The sequence below is a fragment of the Quercus lobata genome, chromosome 9 (assembly GCF_001633185.2).
Source record: "Quercus lobata isolate SW786 chromosome 9, ValleyOak3.0 Primary Assembly, whole genome shotgun sequence".
Lineage (NCBI taxonomy): Eukaryota > Viridiplantae > Streptophyta > Magnoliopsida > Fagales > Fagaceae > Quercus > Quercus lobata.
In genome coordinates this window covers 54,250,701-54,271,941 of record NC_044912.1, presented here as the reverse complement: position 1 = coordinate 54,271,941, position 21,241 = coordinate 54,250,701, and the positions used below count along the sequence as shown (strand labels likewise).

At 37.6% G+C, this 21,241-nt stretch overlaps 1 protein-coding gene across 1 annotated transcript; it reads right to left on the bottom strand.

Moving 5' to 3' along the window:
- Nucleotides 1–5,124: 5,124 nt before the first annotated feature.
- Nucleotides 5,125–6,576, bottom strand: LOC115962031 (leucine-rich repeat receptor-like serine/threonine/tyrosine-protein kinase SOBIR1). Its single transcript, XM_031080899.1, has 2 exons — nt 6,300–6,576; nt 5,125–5,492 (listed from the first exon to the last, which is right to left on the bottom strand). Exons 1-2 carry the CDS (start codon nt 6,574–6,576, stop codon nt 5,125–5,127), a joined length of 645 nt encoding a protein of 214 aa, XP_030936759.1.
- Between the last annotated feature and the right edge of the window lie 14,665 nt (nt 6,577–21,241).

The window sequence follows — 21,241 nt, the reverse complement described above, 5'->3', positions numbered from 1 at the left end:
AGCAAAGATAGTATGAAATTAACTAGGCAAATATGTAACAACACCAAAATCATGTAATACTAATCGGCGACCAATGCTGACATCCGTAGAACCTCCGTCCAAAATAATGGATAGATAGGGAGGTCCTTTCCACACATCGATCCATATCACTCATATACCCACTAGTAGTGGACTCATAACTAGTGGCAGAAGACATTCTACTACTGGAAACCCCAAAACACAAAAATAGAATTTTAGACCATAAAGATGTGTTGGATGGATATTCTTTAAAATAATGCAAGAAAGACTTAGGAAACAGCATTCCCACGTCCTAATCAAAACGTAAATCTTTGCTGAATCATTCTCTCTCACAAGCTTAGTCCCATTACTAGCAACAAACCATATCAAAGCAATGGAATATTCAATCAAGTAAATAAATCCTGGCTTTTTGCTAACGGAAAAGAACAGACACTGAAATGTAAGAAGGCAAAAGATATCTAATTTGAAATGGAAATGTGTAATACAATTTTTCTTTTTAGATGTCTTAATGCAGACTCTGATTAAATGGCTGGATGATAGAGGCCTACTATTAGTACGTTGAACCTAATTGATAGTATTTGTTAGAACTTATTTAATTTAGGGATTTACTTTAATTTTCTTTTAATAAACTATCTCTACCCTGAAAAGATTCTAATAGTTCAGTGGAAGAAAGAAAGGAAGGAATTAAGACTTGGAGCAAGGAATAAGAAGGAGAGAAAGAACAGGGAAGCAGACAATGTAATTCTTATCTAAATATCCTTTACAGTAACCTCCCTTTCCCTATAAGCACTACACCCCTTAACCAACTAACTAACTACTTGACACCCTGGCCCAACCAACTAACAGCCCATAATAGCAGTACAGCTCAACTGCACCAACCATTGCACACACCCACGCACCCTTATGGAGGCACACATGAACCCCCTTGCAGGTACACACGCACCACCTTGCACACACACACACACCCCCCTGCACACCCTTACACAACTACAACTATCACAATTACTTACAAATGTCCACAATAGCATACCACTGTCATAGTACAATACCTATCATACCCCCAAAAGTTTAGCTTCACTAGAACTTACTCATTCATGCATATAACTCCATATATAGGCTTTGTGGTAATTTAAAGTAACTCGTGGCGTATTGGCAAAGCAGGGTTAGAGACTTATGCAAAACAACTGCTCTATTTCTATTGGGGTGTTCAAGGAAAAGTATTGTTCCTATTGTTCTTTCATGGAAGCACAATCTCACCAAAACAGGATTATACGCGTGGAAAAATATTTTAAAGGGAATATCTCTTATCTACTTAGGTATGTGATGGAGATTGGAAGTGGAGAAAGTTTGAGTAGATGGTGAGACAAGTGGCTACCAATACCTATGGTGTATAGAGTGTTAATGGAATCAAAAAAGAGTGAAATTGATTGACATGGAAACTAAAAGCTATGGAAATAGAGATTGACAGATGAGGTTTTTATTCTGGTGTTATAGTCACAGAGTAGTGCAATCAAGATAAGGTATAAATACTTTAATGGTTTTATGATTAAGTATACAGCTTAAGAGCATTGCCAGTAACTATCTTTTGATATTCATGCTAGAACAAAGTTTGCAGAAGGGGTTAACTTTGGAATAATTGTAATTAAAAATTTTATTCAATCCTAATCAATTAATGCTTCATGTAAACATTTCCAAAATCTTATGTGCAGTCATGTGTAAACCACATATTTCAGTTCAAACGCTATTTGAAATGCATAGATGACCCACAAAATTTGAAATTTTGCAACAAGTCGTATAAAATTAAAACAAATCAGTAATTCTCTAAACGAAACCATATCAATTAGATATGATTCTCAAGGCAACATTTTGAGCTGGTGTGTGTATAAACTTACCCACAGGAGTGAAGCAATAGTCAAGATGTGTAACACTAGCTGACAGGGATGCAGAGATAGCTTACTGTATATTCAAGGTAACATTAACGCTTTTAATTAAGTTTGTTATTGAGGGCACCATCCCCTGATATCACATATACAATCCACCAGGGGCGAAGCTAGAAATTTTGGTTTAGGGGGGCCGAGGTTAAACTATCTCGTAGTGAGTCACAATTCAAGAAAAACTCAAAATGCTACATATATGTTTTTGTGCATTGGTTTAATCAATGTAATTCTTATTAGCACTTAAAAAAACTAAATGACCAATTAAGTATCTTAAGTTCATTTTCCCTTCTAAGTTTCTCTTAGTCCTTTTAACAACCATCAGTTCAACCATTCAAGAAATTAAATAATTATAATAACTACATCTACAAGAAAATATAAAATTTTTAGAATTAAAAATAACAAAATCCTTATACGCCAATATGAAGTTATATATAAAAATACAAGATGACTTTCACATTTGGTTGTTTTAGTAGAATAGAAGCCAAAAAAGAAAAAAAGAAATTTTGAATAAAGCTTATTAATTGGTTTAATAAATAAAAAAAGGAGAAGAATACTCTAGTACTTCTCAATATCTTAAAGTCATTTTTGCTAATTTCAAATAAGCTCAGCACTATTTTTTAAGACAAAATTATAAATTTTATGCAAAGAAAAGAAAGAATACAAAGCCAAAAGAATGGCCACAGCAAAATAGAACCAAAAAAAAAAAAAAACAGAGCAGGAAAAACAGCAACAGGTATACTCAATAACAGAGAGCAACATTTACTAGCAAGTAGCAACAGCTGCGGACAACAATATTAGCTTACAACATAGAGCAATATAATAACAATAAAGAGCAATATCAGCTCAAAATAGATCAAAATATATATATATATATATTACAGCTTGGGAATTGAAAAAGTAAAACTTCTAATCAGCCAATGGTCTAACTATTCGCAAGGATCACTTGCATAAGAAGCCAACCAAAATGATCAGATATCATGCCATTAGCTATAATCAAGATGCCTCATAAGTGCTTTAAAGAATGAAAGTTCAAAACAAGGTTCTAAGACACAAGGGATGCTGTTGATAGAGTCTACTTTCGTGTTAAATCCTCTATAATATACTTCAAACTGTATATCTCAGGGAAATTTTAGACAAGTTTATATGGAAGAAAAAAAAAAAAAAAAAGCCAACTCCAAACTTCAATACACACAGAACCACCCTATACTCCAATACACACTATCACAGCACATCGAATCAAGGACCTAAAACCATTGTCTTCTTCGTAAAAAGTTTTTTCATTTATAATAGAAAAGTATCAAACAGGATTGGGGTATTTTCAGGGAAATATTACTTCAACAATTAAAAATTCCAACACAATGTTGGGAATCTAGAAAAATTTTAATAGATTCAAAGCCTCTAAACCATCTATTTGAATTGGTTTACTTAAATCAAGAATTTCCAATAAACGATATAATATTATCCAACCAAGAACAAATAATCTGATTCAAGCAAACCAGCAATAGGTAAGCATAATAATATCATATAAACAAAAAACAAACCAAAAAAATTTCTCCTTTATTATTTTCTCACCAACCAAACAACAGTGGAAACAAAGGCAAAGCAGAGTTCAAGCTAAAATCTAATAGTTTTCTCAAAACCCAAATGCCAAAAACACAAATCAGATAAAGAAACAAGCTGAGAGAGTACAAAAAGGGATGAGGTAACGCCGTGTTGGGTCGGAGGAGATTGTCCGTGACATATCAAGGAAATGGGTCACATTTCTTCACACTTCGTCGACACCGCTGGGCTTTGACAAAGGAGATCGCACCGCTAGTACACGTCAGAGAGATGGGTGAAGCGGCCTTTGTGACGGTGGAGATCGACGTTTGAGCTTCTTCTACTTTTATGGGTTCGGGTTTGTGTTTTAGGAGAGGCACTGTGTTGAAGGGGTGAAGGGGCAATGAGAAGTGAAGGAAATGGGTAATGGGTTCCGCAGGTAGGCTAGCAGAAGGGTCTGACTTGGTGATCAGGTATGGGTCCCACAAAAATGTTGAAATATTTGAGTGATGTGAAGTGAAAACAGTGTCCAAACGGGTGGGATTTAGGAAATTGGGATATTTTAAGCAATGAGTGATGAGTGATGAAAATTGAGTGAGGAGTAATGAAAAAAAAAAAAAAAAAGACCAAATAGCCCCTTCCTCGGTTCCTCACTTGGTTCCGTAGCTCTATTAGTTTTTTTCTCATGTGTGGATGGGTTTCTTGAGTTGGGTGTACTATAACTTCTCCTAAATGCAATACATTTTTGGGAAATGCTAACGGATGTTCTTAGGGTAATGATTAACAATCCATTTAAAAAAAGTTTTTATGACCAAAAAATACCTATTGCAATAAATAGGTTATCGCAAAACAACTTGACCTTCTTTTGTTGCAATAAATACCTATTGCAACGAAAAATTTCATTGCCCACTGTTGCAATAAACTTTGTGGCAATAGGTTATCGCAAACAAAATTTTCGTTGCAATAGTATTTTGTTGCAATAAACTTGTTACGATAAAATAATTTTTATTATTATTAAAAATATTTATTGCAATGAAATATATTGTTGCTATAACTTATTGCAACAATTTTTTGTTGTAATAGATATGGTGGGGTAAGCCGGGAAACGTGTTGCAACAAATTTTTTTGTTGTAATAGGTTACTGCAACAAAGTCTTTTGTCCTTTGTTGCAATAGGTTATCGCAACAAATTTTTTGTTGCAATAGGTTACTACCACCTTTGGAAACATATTGCAACAAACTCTTTTGTTGTGATAGGTTTCCACAACAAATTATTTTGTTGCGATAGGGTATTGCAACAAATGGAGTGAGGACTCTATAGCACCAATATTGCAAAGCAAGCAACTAGTATTATCAATAGTCATAAACTTGCTTTATCTTTCTCTTGTATGGCGATCACCTGATGCTATACGCCAAAGAAGCATTTTTAATCTTTCAGGAAGGTTTGTTTTCCATATGTTGCTTTGAATTTCAGAGATAATTTTGTGAGGTCTAGCATAAGCCGTTGCCTTGTAAATTGATTTTATTGATAAAACACCATTGCTGCTTGATTTTTTTGACTGGACCCACCTATGCTCTTCCTCTTGGGATCTCAAGTCTTTCCACTCTGACTTGTCAGGCAACCACAGGTTTTACCTAATACAAATTGAATTCTCATTCCCCACCAACTTACCCTTTCCTTCTCTCAGAATAGTTTTTGATAACTCAAGACTCAAACGGGTTGAGGGCCTACTCTCACGTATTTCATCCTTGGTCTGAGATAGCATGCACCTAACATTCTTACTGCTAGGCCTGTCACTTGGATCATCTATAGTACAAAGGCAAGCAATCTTCAAAACTGACAGCATTTCTTGTTCAAACCTATTTCCCATAAGCTTGGAATCAATTGCTTGTTCTAGATTATCTGATGCCATTACATTCCAAAGCCATTTAGCTAAGCATATCTCATCCATGTCGTGGAAAAACGAATCAGTTTGCTTCTTTCCTATCACCAAAACCCCTAGCAACACCCCGAAGCTATAGATATCAGATTTAGCTGTGAACTTCTGCGTTTGGAGGTATTCTAGTGCTATATAATTGATGTTTGTAGTTTGTTGTGTTTATTATATTTAAAATATATAAACAAGTGGTTAACGGCTAGCATCTTTTTATAATCTACAATTTTATTTTTATTTTATTTAAAATTTGATATTTGTGGCTGGCTTGTTAAGGTTTATTTGGTGTTTATATTTGATAATAATGATTTGAGTAATTGTACTAAGTTTTTTTTTTTTTTGAATAAGTCACTACAAGAAAAAATCCCTATTGCAACAAAATTTTTTGTTGCAATAAACTCAAAATTGTTGCAATAAATACCTATTGCAATGAAAAAATTCTATTGCCCACTATTGCAATAAACTTTGTGGCAATAGGTTATCGCAACAAAATTTTCGTTGCAATAGTGTTTTGTTGCAATAAACTTGATGTGACAAAACATTTTTATTATTATTAAAAATATTTATTGCAACGAAATAGATTGTTGCTATAACTTATTGCAACAATTTTTTTGTTTTAATAAATATGGCGGGGTAAGCTGGGAAACGTATTGCAACAAATTTTTTTGTTGTAATAGGTTACGCAACAAATTCTTTTGTTACAATAGGGTACCGCAAATTTTTTTTTTTTTTTTTGTTGCAATGGATAATCTGATGCCATTACATTCCAAAGCCATTTAGCCAAGCATATCTCATCCATGTCGTGGAAAAACGAATCAGTTGGCTTCTTTCCTATCACTTCTACGTTTGGAGGTATTCTGGTGCTATATAACCTATAGTCCCTACCACATTGGAGCCTGTGATATAGATATTAGCATCAGGCATTACTTTTGCTAACCCAAAATCTGAAATTCTAGCTTCCATGTCATCGTCCAATAGTACATTTGCAGGCTTCAGATCTCTATGAGTTATACATGGGTTGTGGAGAAAGTGCATATGTTCAAGCCCGGTTGCCACTCCTAATGCAATTTTGTACCGAGCAAGCCAATCCAATTCCTTAGTCCCATTAGAAGCTTCATCTAATACATCTTGTAAAGTGTAAACTGCCATTCTTCATGAATTCATATACAAGATAATGGCAATCACCGTGACTCACATAGGCTAATAAAGGAACAAGATTCCGGTGCCTAATCTTACCCACAATATTTATCTTTGGTCGAATTTGACACATTTTACTATTTAGATTCTTACTTTCTTCCCCGGTCAATTCTATTGCATGCATTGAAGGTTGAACTATCTTTTTGATCACAATGATTTTCCTGCTGTTTCTCGTCAATTCGGCCTTGAAAACCTCTCCGCACCCACTGCTTCCAATGACTTCCAACAAATCTGGGCCACCTTGATGGCCAAGAAAGCTAGGTCCTCTTTCTTTTTTATCAAAGGGCTAAATATTGTTGGGCTTAAGGTCTTCCTACCAACTGTACCAAAAACCATTGCTCCCCCCCCCATGAATCCAAGAAAATCTCCGCCCAATACTCCAATCAATAATGTAAATATCAATGCAGGTGCATTCCTTTTTCTATTTTTATGTTTTTGAGAAGCTGGAGCACTTGGAGGTAGTGCAAATGCAATTGCAGAAGTAGCTTTGTTTCTAGCTGATTCCTCATCCACAACATGTTGTTTTGGAACATAAGGTTTTGCATGAATGAGGACGAGGAGGAGGGAAAGGCAAATGAGGAGAAAGGGGTGGGCTTTACTGAGAGAGGCCGCCATTTCAGACAAATGCGTATGTAGTTTGTGGCAAATCTATGTCTGGGACTTTGGGTAAGATCTAAATTTTGGAAGAGCTTTACTAAGAGAGGCCGCCATTGCAACAATTTTTTTTGTTGTAATAGGTTATTGCAACGAATTTTTGTTGCAATAAGTTACCACAAAAAAGTTTGTTGCAATAAGTTTTCCGGCCTACCCCACCATATCTATTACAACAAAAAAAATTTTGCAATAAGTTATAGCAATAATATATTTTGTTGCAATAAATATTTTTAATAATAATTAAAATCTTTCATCGCAACAAGTTTATTGCAACAAAACACTATTGCAATGAAAATTTTGTTGCAATAACCTATTGCCACAGAGTTTATTGCAACAGTGGGCAACAAAAATTTTTCGTTGCAATAGGTATTTATTGCAACAAAAAATTTAATTGCAATAGGACTTTTTTCTTGTAGTGACTATTGTTATTGTCTCTTAATGGATAGTCTAGGCTTATATATGTACGAACATATAAGTAATTTATATAGTCTTGATCTATCAACTAGCGCTAGTTACTGCATTTGCATTTCATTTAACAATTTCTTTTTAGTGGGGGAAGAAATAAAAGGAAAGAAAGACAGGCCAAAACCTTTTATATTTGCCTTAGTCCACAAGTAAAATCCAGCATAACCTCCTTGCAAAGTAAAATCTAGCATAACCTCCTTGCAAAGTAAAATCAAACTTTATTCAAATAGTGAGATTAAAAAAAAAAAGGTTTTATTCATATAAAAGTAAAATCAGGTACAATGATGAAACGATTCTTTAAAAAAACGTACAATGATGAAACACCACAGAGGTGGAAAGTACATTGATATCCCATCCTACTTACCTTTTATGGGAATGGCTTGGGCAAAATTTGATAAATAGTACATTTTTTGGTTAAAATTCGGTGACTAGCACGCATTTGAACTTATTTAGTTAGTTAGACTGTTTTTAGAACTCAAGTTTGTCAAACTCGAGTTCCAATCCAAAATCGAGTTTCCCAAACTCGATTTACTCTTGGATTCATCTAGCGTGGATTGAAAAAAAAAAAAAAAAAAAAAAAAACACGTGGAACTCGAGTGTAGTAAACTCGAGTTCATTTTAAAAAAAAAAAAAAAAAAATTACCTGCAAGGAACTCGAGTTTGCTAGAGTCGAGTTCCAAGCAGGAAAAAAAAATCTCCCAGGAACTCAAGTTTGCTAAACTCAAGTTCCACGTGTTTTTTTTTTTTTTTCAACCCATGTCAGATGAATCTAAGAGTAAATCGAGTTTGGGAAACTCAATTTTGGGTTAGAACTCGAGTTTATCAAACTCGAGTTCCAAAAAAAGTCCAACTTACTAAATACTTTCAGCCACATGCTATTTATCTAATATTTTTCTAAAAAGATTTTGTTCAGCAAATTTTGCCGAACGGCCAGTTCCACTAAACACAAGCGCCACCCACCTTTTATTTCACTCTTTAGTCTTTATCTCAGAACATGTTGAGGTTATCTCAAAAAAAAAAAAAAAAAATCTCAAAACATGCATGTTGAGGTTGTTAGGTTTGTGGGCCTAAGGTCCACCTTGTTTCCTTGTATAGTACACATACTATTGTACTATACACATATATATACTACACACTCTGCCTTCTATATAAGACACTTATACACATTTTATTACTTGAAAAATACAATACTATTTATTCAATATTTCTAACATGATTTTCTCACAAGACCATATTCAATGAGTCATGATATTATGCAGCAATCTGTTGTACCTCTTATGTCCATTGTGGTCTTGTACATTACTTTTATTTATTTATTTATTAATAATGATTGTTGTTTTTCTTAGACTCTTTTGAATATGCATCATTGTCAATTTTTTTAAGATTTTCTTCCCTCTCCTCATATGTATTAAAATAATTAGTACTCTCAAAAAAAAAAAAAAAAAATCTACTTCATTATTACAAAGGTGTTACACCTGAAAAAAAAAAAAAAAAAAAAAAAAAAAAAAAAAAAAAAAAAAAAAAGGTGTAGTATCAGTGAACCAGACCAAGTTACATTTGCAGTCTTATAATGACAATGATTGTGATATGAAAGTTGCAAGATTCTCACGCCAAGGGATGACGTTCATTGTTGAAAATGGAATTACGTCATCATTGAAGTGCAAACATTGTTTTGTTTGTCACAGTTGCGCAGAAAATATAGTTAAAGAAAGAGGTGGAAACTGAGTATAGCTAAGGCAACCCAAGGTTGGTGACAGAAACAAAGGTAGTAATTTTATTCAGGAAAAAAAAAAAAAAAAAGACCAGAAGTGAGTGGCCAAGACTCAAGAGAGACAAAAGTATATTGTGATTTGGAGCAAGTCTATTACCATAATTAATTTCACAATTTTGCTACAACTCTATCACATAGTGATTTGTGAGTGGTAAAGTCATGGATTTACTATATTAAATCCATGCATTTTAATGATGTGTAATATATTGTTCTGTTTTCCATGCTGTTATATTTGTAAACGTACGGTGGCTAGTGGCATCTCAAATGTAATATTTGGTTGTATTACTTACAAATGATTGAGATTGAGAGTGAAGAAGCCATTGGTTGCTTAAAGTTGAACAAGAAGAAATTAAAATTTTCCTGAATAACCATTGCTTAAACATGAAGAAATGTTGTGTCAAGTGTCCCATGCAAGCCTCCTTCCTTACAATATATATGGTTTGCAAATGCCTATAATTTCTCTTATTATTTCTCAGGCATGAGAGATCCATTTTTAAATTGAAACCAATGTTGTCTCCGAAATATACACCAATTCACCAAGTCTATTAGATATATATACACACTATTAATTAGTTTAATATCTCTTAGTCCTCATAATATTTACTCTCATTCTACAAAATATTTAGTAATGTAGTCATGTAGGCAATATCTTCTAAGGCTAGAAATTTTTTTTTTTTTTTTAATTTTTTTATTGAGAAACCTAAGGCTAGAAAATTTGAGTGCTCACAAATAGAAGAAAGAAATCATGTAAAGGAAGAAAGAAAGAAAGAAAATGCAGCACGCCATGATTGATGATTGACTACTTTAGCTTTATTAGTGCTTTAATTTTGCAAAAAAAAAAAAAAAACATTATTAAGTTGCATATAATATTATTTTGAACACAAATTTTGTATCTTCCTGTCTCTTTGGAAAGCGCTATCGAATGAATGGCTTTTTTCTATCTAACCGCACCAAATTTATTTTATATCTTTTCTGAGGTTGAAATGATCATTGGTATAAATACCGTTTGGGATCTTGTTTCAATTTGTCCATTAATTAAAGTGAAAAAATTTTTGCATATTGTTTCGGAACTACCATTATATACTTTTATTTATAATGAATTTTGTAGGACTGTGGGGCCCAAAATACATGTTGGGCCTTGGGCCTTGTCCAAGAAGGTGCAGTGGTTCGAGGATAGACCAACAATAAGGAGGGCATAAGACTTTGAACTTCATGTACAAGCTATGACTATGGAAGCTGGGGAAGGTAGGCCGAGGAGAGTATCCCCTTGGCCAAATGATGCAACATTCAAGGAGTATGTTCTGACATCTAGGTAACGTTCTAGGAAATTATGTTGATAAGAATGTGTGTTGTGAACGTACAGGAAGAAGGGTAGCTAGGAAATACCTAGCGAAAAGCTGCTGCCACCACATTGAATGCTCCGTAGCTAACTTTCTGACCGCATTTATGTAGAGAAGACCTCTAAACAGTGCTGCCTTGGCTATCCCAACTCATAGAGGGCCAGAGAGGGTGTTCGATGGGACAAGCACTCAAGTAGTGGATTGAATGATCAACAAATGGAGGGTCAAGATCATTCAGAGGGGGATATATAATGTAAGAAACCCCTAAGGAAAAGGGGATCGAGAAATAGAAAGGAAAATACTGTAGCAAGGAAGAACTGAACTTATAATCTAATTTGAGAATCAATATATAAGAACTGATCTCCTCGGATTGAGCCGAGAACAGTTTTCTGAAGAACTAATTTAAGTCAATTTTCATTCTCTTGTCATCCGAATTTATCTTATTTGTTGTCTGATTCATCAAAGCCCAGTTTTCCAACCCACTCTCTACAAATTCATTGTATTGGGCTTTTTGGGCCTAACGTCATTTATCCTTTGGGTTTAGGGACCAAGTCTGGTCCTTACAAATTTAATATTAAAAAAATGAAATTAATATAAAATATACTTTTATATATAATGAATTTAATATAAAATAGTGAGCATGTGTTATTACTATCATATAAGATTATATGTATAGGTGAGGTGGAGACAACAACTCATGCATTGTGGGAATGTGCTGCGGTGCAAGACGTATGGGCTGGTAGCATTTCGAAATTGCAGAAAGGACCCTCTGTTTTTCGTGATACACTTCAACTAATGGAGTTTCTAGTGGACAGGTTAACGGTTGAAGAGCTGGAGCTGTTCTGGGTGCAGGCGTGGATTATTTGGAACCAGTAAAACTGTGTTGTGCATGGAGGTAAATTAAAGGATCATAAATGCCTTAATTAGCGAGCAAACGACTTTGTTCTGGAATTTCAGCAAGCCCAAGTATAGTTGAGTGGTTCGGAATGAGCAAATTATTTCTGATCAATGGCAACCTTCACCTCCAGATGTATACAAGCTATACTTTGATGCTGCTGTGTTTTCGGGGCTGAACAGAATAGGTATAGGTACTATTATTCGAAATGATAAGGGGGAGGTTATGGCTGCAATGTCTGCTGTCGGACCAAGTGCAAAAAACAGTGAAGAAGCTGAGTTGATGGCCTGTAGAAGATCTTTGGAGTTTGCCGTTGATGCTAGGTTTTCAAGTTTGATAATTGAGGGTGATAATGCTAATGTCATTCAAGCCATTTCTTCATCTCTGCCTAACAATTCTTTTCTTGGCTGTGTGGTGGATGATATTCGCCATTTGAGACATGGGTTATCTTGGGCTAGGACTAATCAGATTAGGAGGGGAGGGAATACAGTGGCACATGTTCTTGCCCAATTTGATAGAAATTTAGATAAGGATTTAGTTTGGATTGAGGATTCTCCTCCACCCGCCTTAGCGGCTTTGTTTCATGATGTTTCATTATTATAATTGAATGAAAGTTTCCTTTTCAAAAAAGATTATATATATATATATATATATATATTTGTTCTTAAAAAAAACTCAAGTAAAGTGAAATCGTTAGTAAATAAATATTTATTTATGGTTTTTTTTTTTGGTAAATACAACTACATTTTAATTAATTGTAAGCGAGGAAGCTCTTGTTCTACTCATGAAGGTTCCTTGTCAGCAACTTTCCCCTTTTCCCACAGATCTCCACGTGAAGGAACCATATTCTCACCTACTCATGTATTATTTTTCTTTGTCTTTCTTCTTTACTCATTTATTCCTTCTCTTCCGAAAAAAAAAAAACTCATTTATTCTTTCAGACTTTGTCTTTCTTCATCATTTGACCGTGAGTCTCACATACACTTAGTGCTCTCCTCTCTTCACCAAAAAAATGAACGCACCCACGGTCATGCCAAATCCCCCATAAAACCTTCCCTAACTCTAAATTCACAATGTCTATTCTCAAGTCTCAATAAAGAAAGCAGTCTCCTGCAGCCAGCGCATCCGCATTGAAAACTTTTCTTCCATCTTCTGGGCCATCGTTCTGTACGGGGTTAAGTTTGGTTCCTTCAAGGAGAAGCTTCCCTTGGTCTGGCAAACCACCAAGTTCGAATCACCCATCACTTTTAAATGCTTGATCCCCATTTCGAAGGCCGTGGCTAGCCCGGTTAGATAGGCCTCATATTCTGCTGTATTGTTTGAACAAGGAAATTCTAATTTGAATGAAAATGCCACAACCTTATCTTCTTCATGATACAAAACTACTCCCACTCCTCCTGATTGGGTGGTAGGAGACCCATCAAACTTCATTACCCACTGCTCTCTGACTTCTTCTGCCATGGCTACCTCTCCTGGGACCTCATCATCCAGCGAGAATTCTTCTTCTCTTGGAAATTGTGCCAACAAGTCTGCTATAGCCTAGCTCTTCACTGCTTTGGGTGTTCCCACTTTCAAGTCGTACTGTGACAACTGAAGTAACCACTGGGATATATTTCCAAAAATAATTGGGTGCAGCAACAAAGCTTTGATTGCATGAGATTTAGTCATCAGCCATACCTCGTAGGCCAGGAAATAATGGTGTAGCCTATATGAAGCATATACTATGGCCAAGCATGCTTTTTCTGCTCTTGGGTAGCGAGTCTCTGCATCCTTCAGGGCATGGCTGACGTAATAAACTGGTTGCTCCACGCCACCTCCATCCTCTTAAGCAATTGACACGCTTATAGCATATGAGTTGTGGCTAAGTAGAGCAGTAATGGCTTTTTGCGAATTGAGGCTTGCACAGTAGGGAGGTTCATCATAATCTGCTGTAGCCTTTTGAAGGCCATCTACTGTGTTTCTCCCCAGTCAAAGTTTTGCCCCTTCTTGAGTAGTCTGGTGAAAGCAAAAGTAATTGATGCCAATCCAAGGATGAATCTTCGGATGTATGAGACCTTCCCCAAGAAACTCTTCAACTCCTTCACTGTGGCTGATGGTTTCATGGTTGCTATGGCTGTAGCTTTGGCCGAGTCTACATCTATCCCTCTACTGTGAACCAAGAAACCCAGGAATTTCCCAAAGGATACCCCAAATGCACACTTGAGGGGATTCATTCTCAGTTTGAAAGCTCTACATCTTTCAAATTCTCTTCTCAATACTTGGACATGCTTTTCTCGCTTCTTTGACTTCACGACTATGTCATCCACATAGTCCTCCAATTCTCGGTGCATCATGTCATGGAATATGGCCGTCATCGTCCGTTAATAAGTTGCGCTTGCATTTTTCAACCTGAAAAGCATCACAGTATAGTAAAAATTGTCTATAGGTGTTCTGAAAGCAGTTTTCTCCGCATCTCTTAGTGCCATTCTGATCTGATTATACCCGTTGAATCCGTCCATGAATGAAAACATGGCGTTCCCTGCTGCAAAATCTATCAGCAACTCCACGTTTGGCAGTGGGATTTCATCCTTTGGGCAGACTTTGTTGAGATTTCTGAAGTCTATGCAACACCTTATCTGCCCATTCTTCTTCTTTACTAGCACTATGTTGGATAACTAGCACGGGCGTTGTTGAATGGGCTTAATGAATCCTACGGCTAGCAATTTCTACACCTCCTTGACTATCTGTTACTCTATCTCAGTGTGGAAAATCCAAGTAGGCTGAGCAACTAGCTTGGCCTCAAGGTCCACATTCAATGTGTGCACCACTAGCCCAAGATCCAATCCTGGCATTTCATTGTAATCCCATGTAAAAGCATCTTTGAACTCTTTCAGCAACAATATCAATTCTGATTTCTCCTTTTCTGACAGTCTTGAACTAATTAAGATAGATCTTTGTTCTTGTGGGTTAGACCCCAAGTTAATTTCCTCAAACTTTTCTTTTGCCATAACCTGAACATCCTTTTCCGTCGCAATTTCCTCCTTTTTTTTCTTCATTAATTCCTTCCTCCGAACCTACTTGCACCACGCAGCATACCAAGCTTTTATGCTGCCACTCTTGTCTGGGGCCCGCTTACATATCATATGTGGGCCCCGTGCACTTTCATAATTTGTATACAATCCTGCCATCAGGGCCTCAAACCCTGACACATTCTGGTGTGTCATCTGACTCCACAGTAGGTGCTTCCTTCCTTTTCTTCCTCTGCGATAGCAGCTTCCTCAGATTGGGTTTCGGATCACTTCAGATGTCCTCCTACCTAGGTACAAAGGTACCTCGTGGTTTCGATACTGAGCTCTCCCCAGAGGGTGCCCATTGGTTGTAGAACATAGTTTCTACTAGATGAGCCTTTACCTGGTCAAACGGTGATGGATTTACTACTATGCGTATCATTCTACCATTCAACCTTCCCTTCACACACTAATGATAGGTGGACGGGACTAATCGGTACTTATGTAACCATGGTCTTCCCAGAAGCACATGGTACGAGACTTCCGTTTTTACCACATGGAAGCGGGCTAGGGAGGCTATTGGACCCACCTTCAGCCATAGCTAAATGTGGCCTGCGGTGCACTCGCGTCTTCCCCCGAATCTTGTCATTTCCATTGGGCATCCCTAAATCTTTCTCTATGAAATTCTTGCTGCTTTGAGAGTGCTTAGTGGGATAAGATTTACGGAAGTGCCCGTATCCACCAAGGCTCTCTTGATGGGAATTTGATTTATAGATGCTACTAAGTAAAGGGGCCTCCTGTGATCTGAGTACCCCACTTCCATATCCTTATCACTAAAAGTGACCTCACTTAACTCTTGCAGGAGAGCTTTGTCACCTGCGACTTTAGATGTTAGACATTTTATCCCTACCCCAGAGGCAATGCTTACTAGGGCCTCTATAGCTATCCTTCGTTCTTTCACTGTGAACCCTAATTGGTCTAACAAATTCTTGAAATTGGAACTCTTCTGTAAGGTGGTAATTGCTGCGACTAGTAAGGCTGGACTTTCTTCTTCGTCCTCCCCTGGATCTGCGCAGATCACAACAGTTGCTACACCCTTCCCTTTGTGGTTTGGGAGTGATTTTCTTTGAACTTTAGGCTGGGACAACTCCAAAGTCCCTTCCTTGATTCTGCGGTGCACCAGCCTACGGAGTGCCCAACATTCTGCAGTAGGATGCTGCACATAGTTGTGCAAGCACAAAAACGTGGGTCCCTTCGCTTTTCTTCTATGGGCTCTCTAGACACCTAATTGGGCTTAAAAAATCCGTCTACTATCCACTTATCTAGGAGCACATCTAGCTCCTTTGGAGTGCATGGTAGTGGTGGAGGGGTATCATATTCCCTTCTGTTAGCTTTCCTTTTTCTTTCGCCAGCAGATACTGCCATAGCCTATGGGGCATTCCTTTTGTCAAAACTGGGCCTCACTGACTGAGCAGTCTTCCTGGCTTTCTACAACAACTGTGCAAACTGGGAGATTTCCAAGTTTTCCAAGACGGCTCTGTACTCCCTGATCATATTTGTTGTACACATTTTCACCAATATTTTTTCTTCACAATGATCATAGCAGTCAAGTGCTATGTCCCTGAATCTTTTGATGTATTCCATTAAATCCTCACTATTTCTTTGCTTGGTTGCTTGTAAGGTTGCAAGCGTTACTATTTCCTCTCCATGGAAGTATTTAGTGTAAAATACATCCACCATGGCATCCCAAGTTGGGATTGATCCTAGCTTTAGGCTGATGTACCAAGTGTATGCTTGGTCACATAGTGATTTAGAAAATTCCCGAAGACATTGTTAGGAAGTGTGCCCTTAAATCCTATTGTATGATGCTATGTATGACATTATGTATGACTTAATGTTATGATTAATAAAGTTGTTTTATTATTATCTAAAATAATGATAACATGAATATTTGGACATTATCATATAGTCCATGAGATGCATAGTATGTGATTTATGTGAAAAGTCACAGAAGATATAAATCACAAGTTTTTGTAAACTCAGAATTATAGTTCGTAGTCAGTGATGAAATTGGGCATTTTATCTGCGAAGACTATAACATATCAACTAAGATGATTTTTCTTGATCATGGAAGTGGAGACTTCTAGTTGGTATGTTGATATGTTTTAAGAGTTAAGACATATTGAACTGGACCGCTGTGAGATTTATTATTCTCCTAATGACTATCAAATGAATAATAAATCTCATGACTTCTATTTGCATGAACTCTTAATCCTGAGAGAATAATGGACCTGATCATGAGGTGTAGATTGTTTTGATATATCAGGAGTGAGATATAAAGTCACGATCAAAACCTCAGTATGTTGGGCAGCTACATTTAGTGTTGATGGAACATATATTCTCAAGATAGAGTTCATAATCTCTTAACGGAAATATAAAATATTCCCTTGAGATAAGTTTAATGGGTTTGGTTATTTAGAGTGTTAGGTCTAACCACTTTAGTAAGGAGTTACTAAAGTATATATTTATGAAATTGGATTTCATAAATATATGATGAATAACTTAAAGGATTAAACCGGGTACTCAATGATTAAGATGTAATAATCTTCAAAGTAGCAGTCTACATTCATGACTTTGTATTACTACGAATATCTTATGAAGGGGTTGCATGTATAATTTATTAATAAGGCCTAGAGTGCAATTATATTTATATAGTGGTATTAAATATAATTAATGGTAACTTTGGACTTGTCAAGAGTTGACAAAAAAGCCCAAGGCCCATTGGAGCTAGTGTCTTATTGGTCCCTTTTGGTCCCACTCCAAGCCACACACTAAAGCCCATTAGGCTCTCAAATAATTTTTGAAGGAGAATGCACCAGGATAGAAGTCAGCAAAAGGAAGGAGTCTATTGTCGAGATGCTGAAGGAAAGGTTTCAAGAGGAACAATGTGAAGAAGATTGGAGGATTCCTATAAAGGAAGCTTTGACGAGGGAAGAAGACATGGTAGAATTGAAGGCGCTAAAAGACTACGCCTTAATAAAAGGAGAATTATATCGCAGGATGCCAAGTGCGGTCCTGTCGAGATGTGTGGGGCAAGAGGAGGCCCGAAGAAAGCTGAAGGAAGTACATGATAAGACCTGCGGATTCTGCGAAGAAGTCAATCTTTACCGCAGACTCCAAATGGCCGGTTTGGACTCAGATCAAGTCCAAACCCAATGCGAGGCCTGCCAGCTTGCAGCAGACGGAAAGGAAATTTACATTGTATTCGTTAGCGAAGACTAGAGGAGTCCATTCATGCAATACTTGATAGAAGGCATCTTGCCACAAAAGCACGGTGAAAGATACAAGCTTAAGAGGTTGGCGACATGATATTTTTTGCATGACGAAGTCCTTTTCAAAAAAGGATATGATGGGGACCCACTACGATGTTTGGGTCCCGAGGAAACAAGTGAGATGATAAAAGTACATGCAGGAGAGTGTGGGGAACACTAGGGAAAGAAAAAGTTGTACAGATGCTTGCTACAAATGGGTTACTATTGGCCCACCATGAAGAGAGACACAACAGAATTTGTGAAAAAATGCCACAGGTGCCAAGTACAAGCCAACCTGATTCACACTCATCCATAGAACTTACACAGCATGGTCACCCTATGACCCTTCCACACTTGGGGGCTTGATTTGGTGGGACCAATTAATCCACCATCGCACGGATACATATGGATCCTAGTGGCTACGGAGTATTTCACCAAATGGACAAAGGTAGTACCACTTCGTAAAGCCACGGGAGGTGCAGTAGCAAACTTCATCAAGGAGAACATAATTGTCAGGTTTGGGGTACCCCATAGGATTATCAGTGACAATGGCACACCCTTTGTCAACAGTAATGTAAGGAAGATGCTGGAGTTCTACCAAGTCAAGCACCATCGGTCATCGCCCTATTACCCTCAAGGGAATGGGCAGGCGAAGGCGACAAATAAGACCCTCATAAAAATCATGAGCAAAATGAGTCAAGAATATATGGGAGGATAGGCGACGCATCTACCAGATGCTCTTTGGGCTTATAGAAATTCGCCAAAGTCAGCCGCAGGGTTTTCACCATTTTCTTTGGTCTACGGAACAGAGGTAATGAGCCCAGCAAAAGTAATGACTCCCTCTTTAAGAGTTATGCAAATGCAAAAGAAAGAAAAGGAGAAGGGAGTCTTTACGGCAGAAAAATGTGAAGACCTAGAAGGGCTTGATGAAAAAAGGGAAGAGACTCATGAACGCAGCCACAGATACAGACAAAAGATGATTAAAGCCTATAGCAGGATAACTAAAGAAAGAGTGTTTGCAGAAGGACAATTTGTGTTAAAGGCAACAGACCATGTCAGGCGAGGAATGGCAAGACCATCTAAGTTTTCACTAAAATGGGAGGGACCTCTCGTGATAAGAGAAGAGCATGGAAGTGGGTATTATCATCTAGCCCAAACGGATGGTAAAGACTTGATAGATCCTATCAATGGCAAGTGGCTAAAACGTTATTATGCTGGAAAGAAAATCATGTAGTTATCCCCTTTTGTTTAATTAGTTTCCTGTTTTTTTTTTTTTTTTCCTTCAAGTGATTATGTCACAAGGCAAGATTGTAACATGCTTTTATCAGTATGTAATGAAAAAGTATGAAGTATTATAAAAGCATATTATATCATAGTCATAACAAAAGCAGTAACAAAGTGTAGCATCATAGTTACAAACCCAAACTATGGCAGTCATATCAGACTTGCCAAATAAGTACTATAGGAAACATAAAGTGTACTAGATAAGGGAATAAGGGAAGAAAAACAAAGGGAAAACTACATCATCAACGAAGCCTGGAAATAAGAGTTTGATCTCCAAAGTGGTTGGATCCACCAATGCTAGAAAGAAGGCGCTCACGACGACCCTCCAAGTCCGCCACCTCCTTCCTTAGAGCCTTGATATGTGTATCAATGACATCAACAGGAGGCTGAACCTTCTTCATGAAGAAGGCTCGGGCAATCTCACGAAAATGGTCCAAAATGAACTCTATAGCAAGGCCCACACTAACAAGCTCCTATACCACAGCCCACCACTGCAGGATCCTCTTGGTGAAAATAGTATCAACAAAGTTATGCTCAATGTCGTTCATCACACTCTCCATCAACTTCAAAAAGTACTCTCTAGCGGAATGGCCAAGACGGAATCCCTGCATAAAGTCACCACGACTGCTGTAAACCGCCTCTAAGTGGGAAACACAATCCCCAGGAACTCTGAAGCCATGTAAGTCAACATAGGGAGGCCCCGAACCCTAGAAGTCCGCAGGATCGAGGTCATTAACCTCGGGCTGATCAAAACGAGTAAAGAAGGTTGCGGCCTCACTCACAGGGTCTGGAATTGTGGCAGAACTACTGCCCACCTCATACTAAGAAAGGGTAGTGAGAATTGGACTTGATAAGGAACATGAAACGTGGTGTGAGAAACCATGAAGTAAGAAGAATGAATTCATGATGAAGAAATAAGGAAGAAGAGGAAAGAAAGAAAATGTACCAGAACCCGTGAGAATGGGGGCTGTGGGAACGACAGAAACTGGTGCTGAAGGTATAGCAGAAATTGGTGCTGAAGGAATAGTAGAAACTGGTGCTGAAGGTATGGCCGAAATGGGTGCTGAAGGTGTAGCAGAAACGGGTGTTGTAGGTGTCGCAGGAGGAGTGACTGGAGGCATTGCTATACCTGTTGCACCTCTGGCTTCTCAAAAGTCTCTGTGATCAGAAAAATAGACATACAAAATGAATGGAGATTGCATCAAAAGGTCATGCAGATACATATAAAAGGAAGAAGGAGGCAATAATAAAGAGTGAAGAGAAAAACTTAACAAATATGAGAGATACATAACTATAGCCTCGGCCTCATGCTCATTACCCTCCTCCTCATCAAAATCAGAGATCCTCTTCTTCACGGTGGGTTCGTCATCAGAATCCTCAAGAACCTCATCAGATCCTTCAGAGGACAAGTCTGCATCAGGCCCACGTGTGACAGAGTTAGGGATAGAGGAAGGGGTAACTACCAAAGAGGAGCCATCCTTCACGGCTTGAGATAAGCCACGAAAAGATCGCTCGTGGTGATGACAAGAGGAGTAGCAGGAGACTCAATCTTAGGCTGGGAGGCAATCGGAGAAGTAGATCCCTTTTGGGGAGTAGGAGTCTCAGCAGGAATGGAAGCAGGCTCACTAACCCTCTCAGTATGAATACCCTCATCTACGGGTACCAGCTCGGCAGAAGGGATGAGAGTCTCGATAGAAACTCCCTGTGCAGTAGCAGGAGTGGCAAAGGCCATAGACTCAACCACCACATCAGCCCCATCAAAGAACCCTCAATGGGTGTGCCCATGGTAGCAGAAACCTCCTCAACCGTGGGGTGATATATGGAGATAGGCTCGGGCTCAGCTTAAAGAATGTGAAGCAAAAAAAAAAAAAAAAAAAAAAAATGAAAGGGAGAACAATGCATGATAATTG

Excerpts from the sequence above, each read along its gene's own strand:
- LOC115962031 (XM_031080899.1), bottom strand. The coding sequence starts at position 6,576 with ATGGCAGTTTACACTTTACAAGATGTATTAGATGAAGCTTCTAATGGG. Across the intron at positions 5,493-6,299 it reads CAATGTGGTAGGGACTATAG|GGGTTTTGGTGATAGGAAAG; the intron begins GTTATATAGCAC and ends GGGTGTTGCTAG.